Below are 16,036 nucleotides of genomic sequence, written 5' to 3'. Positions count from 1 at the left end.
ATGGTCGCCTTCTACAATTGTTTTACTGATATTAACAGTTATAAAGGGACTCCACTAATAAAGCATTCCATTTACTTCATGTACGATGATTTAATATGTTTTGAATACAGAGTGGTATACTTCATGTTATTGTACAAGTGATGGAAGACTTGAAAAATAAAACTTCCTCCACATATATAATAACTTGTAAAGTACCACCTTCTGTTTTAGGCGCACTGAAAAATTTCTCTATCATAGATGAAAAAAATTGTAAGCCTCTCCTTTGGTGAAGCCAGCTAATGGCCTTGAAGGGCAAATGCCCCCTTTCCCTCCAACTACATCCTTTAAATTTTCTTTGCTTTTGACTCATATTTAATATTCACAAGAAACCCAACAAAGTGTGTGACACTCCCACTCACTTCATCCATAACCAGAACCAATTAATTTTCCTAGAAGAATTATTTTTTAAAAAAGTAAAGAAAACCAAGAAGAAATAGACTTGGAATTGAACACCCCACAAATTCCATTCCATTACTGTAAACATAAAAAGGAATTTATAGCTCTTAAAAGCCCCCCAACTAATTGTTGTTTAAGTTGGTTCTGGTTGGTGTTTGCATTAACTCTTTTCCACCCACCACCTTCCATGCTCATATATATATATATATATCAACACCCCTTTCATCTCTCTCACAATCCAGTCCAATTCGGTCCATGCCAATCCCATCCACCATGGCCAGCGAGCAAGATCTTCTGTCCACGGAGATTGTCAACCGTGGGGTTGAGTCATCCGGCCCAAATGCCGGCTCCCCCACATTCTCAGTGAGGGTGCAAAGGCGGCTGCCGGACTTTTTACAGTCCGTAAACCTTAAATATGTGAAGTTGGGGTACCACCACCTCATCAACCATGCCATATATTTAGCAACAATCCCTGTGCTTGTGCTGGTGTTCAGTGCTGAGGTGGGAAGTTTGAGCAGGGAGGAGCTGTGGAAGAAGCTTTGGGATGATGCACGTTATGACCTAGCTACTGTGCTAGGGTTCTTTGGTGTATTTGTTTTCACTTTGTCAGTTCACATCATGTCACGCCCTCGATCCATCTACCTCGTTGATTTCGCTTGTTTTCGGCCTAATGACGATCTTAAGGTAGTTTTAACTTTAATTAATGGATTAATTTTGTGACTTTTTCAATGAATTATTTGCAATCGTTATACATATATGTGTGTTAATATACGACTTTGACAACTTAATTCAGCATCTAATTAATCTTTCATGCCTTTGTGATTATGGTGAAAAGTTATAATCATTAATTACAACACTCTTATACTTGTTTTTTTTCTTGTCGATCTTATATTTTTTCGTTTCTCTTGTTTAATTTGTGATATGGGAAAACATTTTGGATTCGATTTTTCTTCATTCAACATGTTTACGAGATTTGAACTTTAAACTTCTAATTACCAAAGTAAAGACTAAATTTTGCTAGACCGAATGACTTTCAGAAATATTTGACTCGCCTCCATAATTAGCTTAGTTTTTACTTCATGGATTGGGAAAAAAAAAATTCATGTTGTATATGGCGTTTTTTTTATGTCCTTATCATTTGTAATTTGGAAATTAATCTCACATTAAAATAATTAATTGCAATTAAGGGGAACGTAATTTATTTATTACTGGAAATGAAAGTAATTTATGAGTACATGTTACTTTGTGATGTTAATTAGGTCTCTAAGGAGCAATTCATAGAGGTAGCAAGAAAATCAGGCAAATTCGACGAGGCGAGCCTAGAATTCCAGAAGAGAATTCTAAACTCATCAGGCTTAGGAGACGAGACCTACGTCCCAAAATCGATCATCATGTCGACTGAAAACACGGCAACCATGAAAGATGGCCGAGCTGAGGCCTCAATGGTCATGTTTGGGGCACTTGACGAGCTCTTTGAAAAGACTAGGGTCCGTCCGAAGGACGTAGGAGTCCTAGTAGTAAATTGTAGCATCTTCAACCCCACACCCTCTTTGTCTGCAATGATCATAAATCACTACAAATTGAGAGGCAACATTTTGAGCTACAATTTGGGTGGAATGGGGTGCAGTGCAGGGATCATAGCCGTTGATCTGGCTAGAGACATACTTCAAGCCAACCCTAATAACTATGCTGTTGTGGTGAGTACTGAGTGTGTGGGGTATAATTGGTACCCTGGTAGTGACAGGTCCATGCTCGTTGCGAATTGCTTTTTCCGCATGGGATGCTCCGCTGTGTTGCTCTCCAATCGCCGCCGCGATTATCACCATGCTAAGTACCGGCTTGAACAAGTTGTCCGGACACATAAAGGCGCTGATGATCGGAGTTTCAGGTTTGTCAAATTTCCTTCTCTTGCTTGCTGATTATTATGCTTTTACCGTTGAAAATATGTTTACTTGCAAGTCATAATAAATTTTAATTGTACAGGATTTTCCCTTTGTTGTTTGAGAAATGGAAGCTTTTAATTAAATTTGGGACCCAAGTCCCATAAACTAATTGATCATCATCCTAAAATATAGATGATTAGAGATTTGGAGCTGCATGTCACAAAGTTAGCATTAATTGGTTTGCTTGACTTGGCCTATGACAAATAATATGTTGGTTTAATCCAGTAATTATTTTTGGGTACGAAGGAGACAAAACAAAAAGAGTTAGGTTCAGACTCAGCTTTTGGACGTACTAGGAAAGATTACAGGGTATCGGGTACAAATTTACAGTACTCGACTTATCTTAGGAATTTGGTCGACATATGGTAAATATTGTATTGGTTGATTTCGACTCTGTTAAAAAACATCAGCAAATTGTTATTCCGCACTAAAAGTTACGTATATTCACCTTAAGTTATTTGATTAGATCGGTGAACTGTAAATTAACTTTTTTTAGGTTTTGACCTAATTACAACATGTGATGCAACAGGTGTGTGTACCAAGAGGAAGACGAAAAAAGATTGAAGGGGCTGAAGATCAGCAAAGACCTAATTGAAATTGGTGGTGAAGCCTTGAAAACCAACATCACGACATTGGGACCTTTAGTGCTGCCGTTCTCAGAGCAGCTCCTCTTCTTTGCCACATTGGTTTCGAGGTACTTGTTTTCCGGCGAAGGCAGTTCAATGTTATCTTTAGCGTCAAGCAAGAGACCCTACATTCCGGACTTCAAGCTGGCTTTCGAGTGCTTTTGCGTGCATGCAGCGAGCAAGACTGTGCTCGACGAGCTGCAGAGGAACCTCGAGTTGAATGAGGAAAACATGGAGGCTTCTAGGATGACGCTTCACCGCTTTGGAAACACATCGAGCAGCAGCATATGGTATGAGTTGGCTTATTTGGAAGCGAAAGAGAAGGTGAAGAGAGGAGATAAGGTTTGGCAGTTGTCATTTGGTTCGGGATTCAAATGCAACAGCATTGTTTGGAGGTCGATGCGCCGCGTTAGGAAGCCCTCGAGAAACCCATGGCTTGACTGCATTGAACGATACCCAGTGAATCTCTAAGCTAAGCTTGGAGATGAAGGCTGGAGAGGAGGCCATGTATTATTGTATTTATCTGGTGAAAAAGATGGAGTGAATCTTATAAATCTCCCTCTTCGTTTAATTTGCTTTTGTTTTTCAAGTTACCTTTTTTTTATATATTTTTTTATTACCGAAATTAATTAGGATATTGGCAAGCGGGGGTTCTTAAATGTAAAGTACTTAATTTGAAAGTATTTGAATGTTTATAGGCTTGCACTAGTACTTCTGCATTTCTTTATGGATATGGGAGAATGAAGGAATCGAAGAATATTTCAATAGATGAAGAAAAGACAATCGGATTAACTAGCTTTTCAGTTGATATGATTTCTCATCTTAAGATATCTGATTACAAGTAAGTTATCCCAATTCTTATTCTAGGCAAGTAAAGATACCTAAATAATAAAATTATGGCTAACGATTCTAATACGGCCCTCTTCACAATTAACTACCAAACACTGGATTGGATTAAACTAATCCGATCCTATTACTTATCCTAGCCACCAAACAAGGCCTCAACGATAAACTGTAATGGACTTTGTTTTTGGCACGAAATCATATTATGAGCCTCTAACTTTTTGTTAGCATAAATTTAGGCCGCGCACTTGTTGCAAAACTTGTAACTAGCTATGTTATCAGTTCCCATACTCAACAAGCTTAGGCCATGCCAAAAGGACCTATTCAACCTAAGACCTCCCAGATACGTATAAAATGAAAGTTTTAAGGCCTGGCCTATTCCAACACTCCCATCAGAAACCCTAATCCACCACTTAAAACGGTACCATGGCAACTAAAACTTGGCTCATCACCTTGATTCTAAGCACCATTTTTGTAGTTGGTGCAGTAAATTCAAACTATAAGGACCCCGAGAGCGAGAGACTGAGGCTGGAAGATCGACACACCATAAATTAACTGCCAACAAAGTTACCAACACCCGGAAATGCGTCAAACCATCCCCCAGCTCAAGACTACAAGCCATTGACACTGATACCCCGGTGCTAGTTGGTTGTGTCATGGGCTTGATCAACGACTTAAGCAACATGCGAAGCGTGCATAAGAGGCTGCGACATCTTAATAAACACATCCATTACAACAGATATGCTAATTCATTGAAGAATATGGTGAATCACTTTGGAAGGTTCGATAATATGTGCCAAGCTGCGCTGAGAGATGTTGATCGGACCATTGTGATGATGCTGAAACGGAAACTGGACGACATCAATCTGCTTAGCGACTCATAAGGTTTCTCAGCTTAATAATTGCTGCAGCTACGTAATACAAAAAATGATGTCCTCCTAAATGTGATCATAATACTGGTTGAGAGCTCACTTTACAGAGACGACTCACGGTTTACAGGTCTGTTGGGCTATAATTTAACACCATCCAGACCGGTCCAAGCTTGATCCTACATTAGACAACATGTCCACCACTATAAGAAACAAATCATGCACTGATGCCTCCCGTAGTGGCAGATGAAAGTGGGCAATTTGGATTTGATTTGCAATGGAATCAACTACATGAAATTGATAGGGAATTTTTTTTGAAATGTCATATGAACTTGTACTTTTTTTTAATTTGTCATTTAAATTAAAAATTTAGCAGTTTGTCATATTAAGTTTCAAAAATTATTAATTTGTCATCTCACATCTCATAAGTTTTCCATCCAAAATAAGTCATGTACAAGGCACATCGACTTATTTTTCAAGGTTATTTCGGACATTTCAATTCCCCATTCCGATTCCTCAAGATTATTTTGGACATTTTATGGTTATTTCAGACGTTTCAACTCCCATTTTTTTAATGAATATGATCGGCGACGTTGATTCTCAAAGCTTGTCATTAGTTAAATTACGTGTTAATGAGCTTAATGTACCTTTTTAGTCATTTAGATAAGTTTATCAAACGAACGTTTTTTTTGTACTAAAAGATAAGTAGAGAACTTGTAAAGATGAAGTCAAAAGTTGAAAACCACTGACCAAATTCAAGGTTAATCATATATTAAAATGTTATAATAATTGTTAAAAGAAAGACGTAAAAAAAATGGGGTTTTAACTTTTAATAGCTGTGAAGATGGGAAGAATTGTGTCGCATTAGAAGTTACAAGAAACATTGCAAGAATTTACAAGGATGTAAGTCACTCCTTCCCAAACCGATTGGTTCTAGAGTTGGGACGCTTTTTAGCTAAAAAATCCCTATTAATTAGTTCTAAGTCCTTAGCTTGTTGGGTTGGTGGGGCGGGGGGTTTTGGTGTAGTAGTAAGACATCAATTTTTTAGATGGTCAGTTCTCAATTAAACCCCCATCTTGTCATTGATACCCAAATAGGGCCTACTGTTTGGATCTGATTTTGCACACATTTGGATCATATATTATAAGACTGTTAAATGAAAGAAATATTAATTAAGGATCAAGATTGATTTTTGAATACATGTTGAATCAATCACATAATCAATCTAGGTTTAGAGTTATAGTTGAGGATGACAAGACTTGGCGGTGATAGAGTTTTGACTGAGAATAATTCTGAATTTATTTAGAGAATATGTCAAGGAATTGAAATATTAAATAACTTTACAACTCATCATACTTGGCCATCACACAATTTACGCCTATAAATTTGAGGTTTTGAACGTAGAGGGCCCCTTCAACTCAAAAGGCTATACATGAAATATTCTCACAACCCTAAGAAAAATATTAATTATCCTAACCCGTCCATCAACACATATGCCGTTCGGTTGAACATCACTAAGTTGGCAAACCGGCAACACATTCAGTTCGTTGGAACATTACTAGAGTCATCGATCTAGGAGTATCTTTAGTTTGGTTACACAACATAACATTACTAGTTCAGTTGATTATCTATCCAAATCTCAGCGTTGCGAGAGGTGTTCCTTCCTCAGATATAGTCGCTCAAGTGCAGAAGTCAACAACACATTCGACATCACACCACCACATCTATTCTACTTATCCAACCGACTCGTCCGACCGAGCTCAGTCGTGAGTTGCACGCGGCATGGACAGGATGACATTAATAAACAATTTTACCCTTCTTTTTCTAACAAACTGGTAAATATCTTTTGAATATTGTAGTTGACCCAAGACATCCTCTGGTGACTACTCGTTCTTGGACTTGAATATTTGAAAATTGTTAACAAAGACCAAAGGTCCCTTGTTTTGAAATTTAAACTGAGGAAGGGATCCTGGAAGTTTAATTAGCAAGTGGTTTAAGGTCTCTATTATAAAATATAAAAAAAAAAAAAAACACGTTATTTTCTCTGACTTTAGTATTAATTAAAATTAAAATTGCATGATCAACTGAGTCACGTAAACCCATAGGGCCATCAAACCAGAATATGTGATGAGAATTACCAAATTCTACATATAGTACATCTTTTATGCAAATTATACATATTCTAAAGTCAAATACTTGATTACTAGCGGGTTATATTTTATCTCAAGAAAAAAATAAAAGAAGAAAATGTATTTTCAAGTTCTTGAATCTTGACCGCACAGTCGCATTGGTATTGGACATGACCATATATGTAACGCCTCGCTCTCGAAATATTTATTTTTGGGAAATAGTTCCGATGATAGGCCCAAATCAAACTCTTGTTTAATTTGCTACCATTACATATCATTCTTTAATTAAAATTCCTTAATTACTCACAAAAGTCTACCACTAAATTTACTTATCGAAAACATACATTTATTATTTTTAGTTTAACTCTCCTCTTTACTCTAATTCCCAACAAGAGGTCAAAACTCGATTAATTAACCTTGTTTAATTTATGGCTGTATCTATCATCCTGATTAGACCGCCTACGTATCCTCGAAGGGGATCAAGCCGTTCGTAGTTCGTCCACCACTTTCTAAATCATTCAAATGACTAACATTTTCGAGACTAAGTTCAAACATTTGAATCACACCACAAGCATATCAAATATGGATTCAAAATAACAAAATTAGCTTAAAAGACAAAGTCGCACCACTGCCGCCGCCGCCGGCGTTTTCCAGTGAACGGAACCTAGTTTTCCAACAAACTCCAAAATTTATCAAATTTTATACGTAGGTAGATCTCAATGAGAGGAACAACTTTTATACCTGGGACGAAGTCCAATTCAGCCGGGAAACACCCGAAATTAGCCTCCATCCGTGAAAAATCCTAGAATTGGGTGGTTTTGATTCAACACCAAAACGAACTCTAACGCCCCATCCAATGCATGTGATTTGTTCCTAAGGTTGAGGGAAGTGTATTGGTGGTAGTGGTTGCCTGAGTTAGCTTCAGATTTGGTGAATTTCCACCCGAACCCGCCGCACCCACCGTAAGGTTCCTCGTAAAATCGAACCTCATTTCATCTGTTTTAGGGTGAAAATGAGAGAGGTATAGATTGGCCTCAAATGAAGGATCATTTTGACACCGTCCCCGTTGTCAAAGGTGGCCAGAGTAGGGAGGTGGAACCGGGTTAAGTCGGCAGGTCCATTGGATCCGGTTAGGCCGGTTCCTCCGTTCTTTCTTTTTTTTTTTTTTTTTTTTTTTTTCTTTTCCTTCTTCCTTCCTTCATTTCTGATTGGTCCAAATCTCTCCTTTTTTTTTTTTCTTCTTTCTCCCTCCCTTTCCATCACAGCCACACACGTGGCACTCTCTTTTCTCCAGATTTTCTGGAACCTTCCAACTTAATGTCAAAATAACTAGTTTGCCTTCAAGTTTTATTGTTAATAACTTCTTCGTTGTAACTCCATTTCACAACGGTTTTTGCCTACTTGCTCGTAGGATCATCCTCTATCCAAATATGTCAAGAAATTCGATAAAATATATTAGAATAAAATACGTCCTCATATAATTACATTAAGTCAGCTAGGTGCCTTTCCATCTTTTCCACTTAACGATAAATTTCACAACATAATTAATAATAATTTCCAAAAACAAAACTTTAACAGTTCTCAATTCAATTTTTCATATCCATTAATGGATTTATTTTCAATTTTTCTCCACATACTCATATATTTAAATTTTCAGGTATTACATTCACCCACTGTTAAAATAAATCTTGTCCCCAAGATTTCCCCCACCTAGTTACGAAAATAAATTACAACTATTTCCACCAATTTTTTTATGCTGAATAAAATCATAATCTTAGTCTACGATTTTATTCAAGCTCCGAAAATAAGTAAACCAACGAATAACAATCGTGATTCTTATCCACAATTTCAAATTCCCAGCCATATTCATTGGCAGAATAAATATCCCCATCAAGCCACAATTTTCATGACCAAAAATAAATTACTAGCATAATAATCACAATCAACAGTAAACTATACGTCATAATTTTTTTTTCTTTTTCCATATACATCACCCTCAAAACAATGATCATAAACTTCAGTCATAACCATCATCGGCCAAAGAGATATAAAAAATACAAGCCATAATCATCAGTGGCTAAGTAAATATCAAAATTGCAAGCCAAAACATTATAATTGGCAAATTAAATATAAAAAATTACAACAAAAATCAGTGGAGTTCCAATCACACCCACTGGGTAGAGGAAAGAAATTTAAAACCAAATCCGCAACACCACTAACATAAAACCTCCTTCTATGATTTCCTTCATTTCCGCAATTAAACTAAATTACGCACGGTAAATTTAAAAACCTTTTCTTTTTTTCCCTTTCAATTGTTTCTCTTTTAAATTGCTTCAAAGTGCAGCCACAGATCGAATAAATGAGTGACTTGTACATCCAAAGTACTATTCACATTCCATCAGCCAAAGGAGAAAAATTTAAATATATTACAATTCTATTGGCCAACAAACTAAACCTTATTAATCACACAGCCACGAGAATATGTGCTCGTTATGAATTTTGTTTGCAATATCAAATCCAACAATAACCGCCCAAAACTATGGCAACCAAACCAATCAAATTTGTAATTATAACTTTCCCCAACAATTCTTTTCATCAACATAAAAACTCTACTGGGAAAACGTTTATATTAAATGAACTCGAAATCTCATTCCATATTTTCATTCATGTCCACCAATAATAAATGAAGAAATCTTTATGATTTTTTTTCATCATTCCAAATATAATGATCGACCATAAACACAGTTTATAATTTTATTCCCATTCGATAAATCATCATGACTTTAATAAATACTAAAATTTTCAACCATAATTATCATTGGCCAAAGGATTTAAAATTTCTACCCATACTTATCATTGTCAAAATAATAATTTTACCACCATTTTCTTTTTATCTCAATCAGTGACTAGTAGGCTGGAAAAGATTGTAATATACCTAGCCAATACACATAACACATTTTTATCACTTCAATAATTCATCCTCACAACCCACACTTGGAACTTCTTCCTGTAAACATTGGGTCTTTGTGCCCATTCAACCATTCCTTCACTCTTCACGGGTCATTTCGCCAAATTCATCGTTCACAAGGCCACTTTGCCCAATCATACATCCTCGGGCTCTTTTTGCCCACATCACACATCCTCGGGCTCTTTCTGCCCACATCACACATCCTCAAGCTCTTTTTACCCGTATAACACATCCTCGGGCTCTTTCTACATTTATAAGATTAAGCTCAATTTCATTTGTTAACATAGTTGATTATTTGCGGTTTAATAAGTTCACATTTAGAGCATAAACTTTTAGTTCTAACTAAGTACACCAAAATTTGAGATATGATATTTAGAATTTGAAGGGTTAACCAATAAAACCCCAGAAAGCTCTAAATAGTAAATCTACACCCTCAACCATAAATGATGTAAATAAAAATGAGTATAAAGCTAAAGAAAATTGAGTAGAAGTGAGAGCTTGTCAAAGTTTAAAAGAAAAAAAATATCTTGTTTGGAGAAGAATTCGGGAAAAGTGTATTCAAAGTGAGTGTTTCTAACGGCTTTCTACGTATGCATGAGTGAGTGTTAATCGTTGATTAGTTTGAAACTCATGACTTTCTTAAACGTACTTTACCTAACTACAGTGAAGTGATAGGTGTCCATTCTTTAAATGGATTGAGTGCATTGACAGTTTGTTTTAATCTGTGGGCAGGCAACGTGCTACACGCAGTGGCAGATATCGATAATTAGATATTGCCATGTGGTCTAAGCCGCGGCAAATTATTCTACTCGCTACTAAGACCGATGATGATTAGTGAACGCGGCCTTCTAATTAGTACTAATAAAAAATTAATCATTACATATGAACTCTTAATTTGTTATTAGCTTATCCGTGCATGTACTTGTAACATAAAATCACTGATACAGGAAGAGTTCATATAATTCCAATTAATTTAGTAGACTCAAATCTCAAATTAGCTATACGTGCATTGACCTAATTTGATCACAAACACCCACACATGCATCGTCAACTTGTATCCATGGGAACACAAGGAAGTCAAACCAGTGTTATGCTAACTAATTCCATATAAAATTAGCTATAGTCTCCTAGTTCCCATTAGTTATTTGTTTTTTTTTTTTCCTAAAAGAATTAGAAATGAAAAATAATGGCAACAGTACCCGAAGTCAAGTGGTTAAGAGTAGTATCTCCAGATTAAGAGTATGTGTAGTAATTCTTCATTTCGTGGTTATAATTCCTCATTCTCCAATACTACTTGTATCATAAACAATACCGTAAATTAGCATACCAAATTATTATTTGCTTGTGAGCTAACACTAAGGTGGTGGTTGCTAGAGAGAATTAACTTGGATAAGATTACTTGTTATATTAGAGATATATTTGAAAGAATAAATAAATGACAACTTCCATACTTTGTAAGTTGAAAGTTACTCATAAAGAAAAATTATTCCTGCTAGTCCTAGCAAAAATAGTAGAATTATATTAAGGGATAACTTTTCTTCTATTGAGTACCTTCAACTTAGACAAAATAAGCGCATTGTCATTAATTTTTTCCTTCAAAATATGTTTAAGATAGTATATTATCTTAGTCAAGTCAATCCTCCCTAACAAATGTCATCTAAATGTCTTGTAGCATCGTTACTATTCCAGCTTACACGAACAAAAAAGAAATGAAACCGAGCTTATAATCATTAACTCAAGTGGTAGAATTTAGTTGAATTCACAAATTAAAAAGTAGGTGTTTAACCATTGAGTACCTTTTTCGAAAAGAAAAAAAAAACCATATTTTAAATTATTTTAATTTATAAATAGGAAATTTAAACTCAAATACAGAGAACAGTTACACCGCTTTGACAACTAATCTAGCTCAGATATGCAACTAGGAACTTTTAATAGAGCAAAAATCATTTATTCATAATTGAGACAAAGCTAGAGATGAAACTTTACCCACTTGGATTTGATGATACAAATATAAAATAACATAGATATATTGAAATGGACTAAAAGTACTGAATCAACACCAACAACATTTTATAATTAATATTGATCCTAGCTAGCTAGTATACAAGGTTAGTTGAGGAAAAGGTCAGCGTTTATCTCTATAAATAGGCCTCATTTCTCAAGTCCATAACACATGCTTAATATCTATTACAAAGTTTTCATACATACCTTTCCTCTAGCCACCTTGTTGTTGTCCTACTTAGCTAGCTATACCAAATTTACGAAATGGCTGCTGCCAACACCCACCACCTTCATTCAGTATCAAAAGTAGGGATTATAGGGGCAGGTATTAGCGGAATCGCCGCCGCTAAACAGCTTTCAGGTCATAGTCCGGTGGTCTTTGAGGCCACTGATTCCATTGGGGGTGTTTGGAAACATTGTTCTTACAACTCTACCAAACTCCAAACCCCTCGTTGCGATTTCGAGTTTTCTGACTACCCATGGGCTGAGAGAGACAATTCATCTTTCCCTTCTCATGTAGAGGTATTGGAGTACTTGCATGGCTATGCCACACACTTTGACCTATTGAAATATGTCAACTTTGAGTCCAAAGTGGTGGAACTACGTTATGTTGGTGGTATTGGTCATCAAACCACCACCCAATTTTCCAGGATTTCGAACTCTGAGGAGTATGGGAACCTTTTGAATGGTGATCCTGTTTGGGAGGTCGCTGTTCAGATGTCCAGCAATCCAAGCACCATTTAGGTTGTTCTTTCTAAAAATTGAGTTTTACATGTCTTTTAATGCATGCTTCTTGTTATTTCTGATAAATTTGCATTCCTAATTCTAACTTTATTCATATAAACTTGTATATTAATAGTTACTGATAAATCCTGTACAACCATAAAGTATATTTATTGATCACATCTCTCACATATACAACAAGATATACATCTAAAGTTTTACATACAATCATCAATATAAACACATTTTGGAAAGATTCGTCTCTCAAATTTGACCAAAAAATTACGTAAAATTTTTAATTAAATTTTGGTAATATATGTGGGTTATTAACTAATTTTCCCTACCTTATTTTGGACCTAGCAGTGGTATGCATTCGAGTTCATAGTAGTTTGCATTGGAAAATATGGAGACATACCAAGAATGCCGAATTTCCCGCGCAACAAAGGTCAAGAAGTATTTCAAGGCAAAGTCTTGCACTCCATGGATTACTCTAAGCTTGACCAACAAGCAGCTCGCGAGCTCCTCAAAGGCAAGAAGGTTGCAGTTATTGGCTACAAGAAGTCAGCTATTGATATGGCAATTGAGTGCGCAGAGGCAAACCAAGGTATATACAAAATATTAAAATCTGATCCTACATCCTAATCATATTATTAATTCTAAAGACATAACAAAATGAGATGTGCTATCTAGACACTATTTTTTACTTTATACACATCTTGTTAATTTATTGTTATTAAATCGATTGAATTAAAAAAATATCATAACATAAATTAATAAAAAGTATGTAAAAAGTAAACACATCCGTACAAAATTAATTATCAATATTGAAGCAAAAAAAAATCCAATATTTTGTTATCTCAGTAGCCACCTAATGGGACATATATATGGTCAATCTGGTGGGAACTGTCAGTCTGAAAAGTAACATGAGCAACATAGATTAGGCATTAAACTCAGTTCAGTTGACCACTTTACCAATTATAGCTTGCTTTGAGGCTTTAGCACCTACTTTATTGGCCTTGTCCATAATTGGCATCACTTTGTAGCACACCATGATCACTCTAGATAAAATAAAATAAACACTAATAAAAAAGATTTGAAAACTTTGAGTTTTAATGATAAGATAAAATAAAGGGTAAAATAAATAGTACCAGGATTAACTTTTTAATGTAAAAATAGGGTTTTTCGTTAAAATACAGTACCGTAGACTTTTCGTTAAAACTTCTTAAAACAAAATCATTTGTAACAAATGATCCCCGGGTTCTTTAATTTTGTTTTTCTATTAAAAAAAATACGATAGAAATTTGAGATATCTATTAACATTTAAAAGAGAAATATCACTAAATTAAGAGTCAGTTATTTTTTTTTCTTTTTTCTTCCGATTGAATGCTCTAAATCATTCAAACATAAATTGACAGTTTTGGTGTGCTTTATTTTTTATTGTGGTGAATTCAAGGTCCCGATGGGCAGGCATGCACAATGGTAATAAGGACTCTACATTGGACAGTTCCATCTTATTGGATTTGGGGACTTCCATTTTTCCTTTTTTTTTCAACAAGGTCATCTCAGTTCCTCCATGAAAGGCCAAACCAGAACTTATTCCGAGCCTTGTTTTGCCTTCTTTCATCACCTATGGTAAAAATACATATTTCTTAACACATTCATTTTACCCTAATCGTTAGTACTCTATATGCTTTGTTAGCTATTTTTTACTAACTATTATTTTGCTTTTTTTTTTTCTTTCTTTTTTTTTTTTTAACCAGAGGATGGCAATTTCCAAGTTCATAGAATCATACTTAAAGTGGAAGCTTCCCCTTGTGAAGTATGGACTAAAGCCAGATCATCCATTTTTGGAGGATTATGCTTCTTGCCAGATGGCTATTTTGCCGGAGAATTTCTTCGCTGAGGCGGACAAGGGCAAAATATTGTTCAAAAAGTCACCAAAGTGGTGGTTTTGGAGCGGAGGAATTGAATGTGAAGACAACACCAAATTGGACGCCGATGTTGTGCTTCTTGCAACTGGCTATGAGGGAAAGCAGAAACTCCAGTCTATATTGCCCGAGCCTTTCCGCAGTCTCATGGTTGACTCCTCTGGAACTATGCCCTTGTATAGGTAAACCCTAATTACTGTCAAATATTTGACGTTTTATGTCTTCATACTGCCAATATGACACAAAACTCATTTACTAATAGTTTAAATTGTACTGTTATGTCGTCATATTACCAAACTGACATGAACACATTTATTAATAGTCGATATTGACAATATAATTTACATGTACAAACACATTGAGAGTCTAATTATTGATTAATAACAAGTGGTAGCGTGTACATACATACATACATACATATATATATATATATATCCCTAAATATATATAATTAACTTAAAAATGTAATGATTGAACATGAATGTTATTTCAGGGGTACGATCCATCCACTGATTCCCAACATGGCATTCGTTGGATTCATAGAGAGTGTTTCTAACCTGCACACAGCAGAGTTGAGATGCAAATGGTTAGGAAGATTGGTTGACAACGAATTCAAGCTTCCGACTGTCCAAAAAATGCTTGAACAGATAGGCAGAGAGATGGAAGTGATGAAGAAGACAACCCGATTTTACAAGAGGCACTGCATTTCAACTTTCAGTATCAACCACAGCGACGACATTTGTGAAGAGATGGGATGGAAATCTTGGAGGAAAAGTAACTGGCTTTCAGAAGCTTTTAGCCCCTATAACAGCCGAGACTACAAAGAAGTTGACTATTGAACCCAAACATGTACTTTTGCGCTACAAAAAATGAGCGAATTCGAAGCTTCGAAGCTTGTTCTGGAGTGCCTATTAGCTCCCTATCAAGTCTTATTACGTAATTAACCTAGTTTTTAAGCTCTTAAGCGCCCCATATGTTGATTTAAGCATTTCTTTTTCATATTATTCATAAGCTGTGTTTAGCTGCTTGATCAATAAAATAACAAAATTATGCTTTTGTTATTATATTGTTATATACAAATCTCATATATCACTGGCTCACATAGTGAAGAAAAACTTGTGTAGAGTTTTGCTTACTACTGGACTTTGTTGAGTCACACTACCATTCAATCAAAACTAGCCACATATAGAAAGTCTTGAATATAACTTTTATTATTTTTTATATTTAAAACTCTCATAACTATTATCACTTCGTAATACGATCTAGTAATAATCCTCTTCACTTGTAAGTAATAGGTCTTATATTCAATTCTTACCAAAAACAAATTTGAACAATATTATTGCTAACTCGAGGCGAAGCCCCAAAAAAAAAAAAAAAAAAAAAAAAAAACCTCTTAACTATTTTTCCTAGAGTCCCAGACAAATTTTTCTCCAGAGTGGGGCCCATGGAAACCAAATCTTCTAATATATATATATATATATATTTATTATTATTATTAAGGGTAGTTTCGAACTCGTAATGCATGGGTTGAAACCCACCACTCTATTCATTAAGACACAGAACCACATGC

At 35.4% G+C, this 16,036-nt stretch overlaps 1 protein-coding gene and 1 pseudogene across 1 annotated transcript; both read left to right on the top strand.

The window, feature by feature from the left end:
- The first annotated feature begins 655 nt into the window (after nt 1-655).
- Nucleotides 656-3,715, top strand: LOC103949661 (3-ketoacyl-CoA synthase 10). Its single transcript, XM_009360773.3, has 3 exons — nt 656-1,119; nt 1,695-2,323; nt 2,908-3,715. Exons 1-3 carry the CDS (start codon nt 691-693, stop codon nt 3,473-3,475), a joined length of 1,626 nt encoding a protein of 541 aa, XP_009359048.1. The 5' UTR covers nt 656-690; the 3' UTR covers nt 3,476-3,715.
- Nucleotides 3,716-12,013: 8,298 nt separating this feature from the next.
- LOC103949770 lies at nt 12,014-15,977 on the top strand (annotated as a pseudogene).
- The last annotated feature ends 59 nt before the right edge of the window (nt 15,978-16,036 follow it).

Source organism: the organism of the source record quoted next, unplaced genomic scaffold (assembly GCF_019419815.1).
Source record: "Pyrus x bretschneideri cultivar Hongxiangsu unplaced genomic scaffold, Pyrus_bretschneideri_v1 Contig28, whole genome shotgun sequence".
NCBI classification, from domain to species: Eukaryota; Viridiplantae; Streptophyta; class Magnoliopsida; order Rosales; family Rosaceae; genus Pyrus; species Pyrus x bretschneideri.
This window is presented reverse-complemented; position numbering and strand designations above follow the sequence as displayed.

Coding starts and splice junctions, on each gene's coding strand:
- LOC103949661 (XM_009360773.3), top strand. CDS start 691: ATGCCAATCCCATCCACCATGGCCAGCGAGCAAGATCTTCTGTCCACG. Junction 1,120..1,694: donor GGCCTAATGACGATCTTAAG/GTAGTTTTAACT, acceptor GATGTTAATTAG/GTCTCTAAGGAGCAATTCAT. Junction 2,324..2,907: donor GCTGATGATCGGAGTTTCAG/GTTTGTCAAATT, acceptor GTGATGCAACAG/GTGTGTGTACCAAGAGGAAG.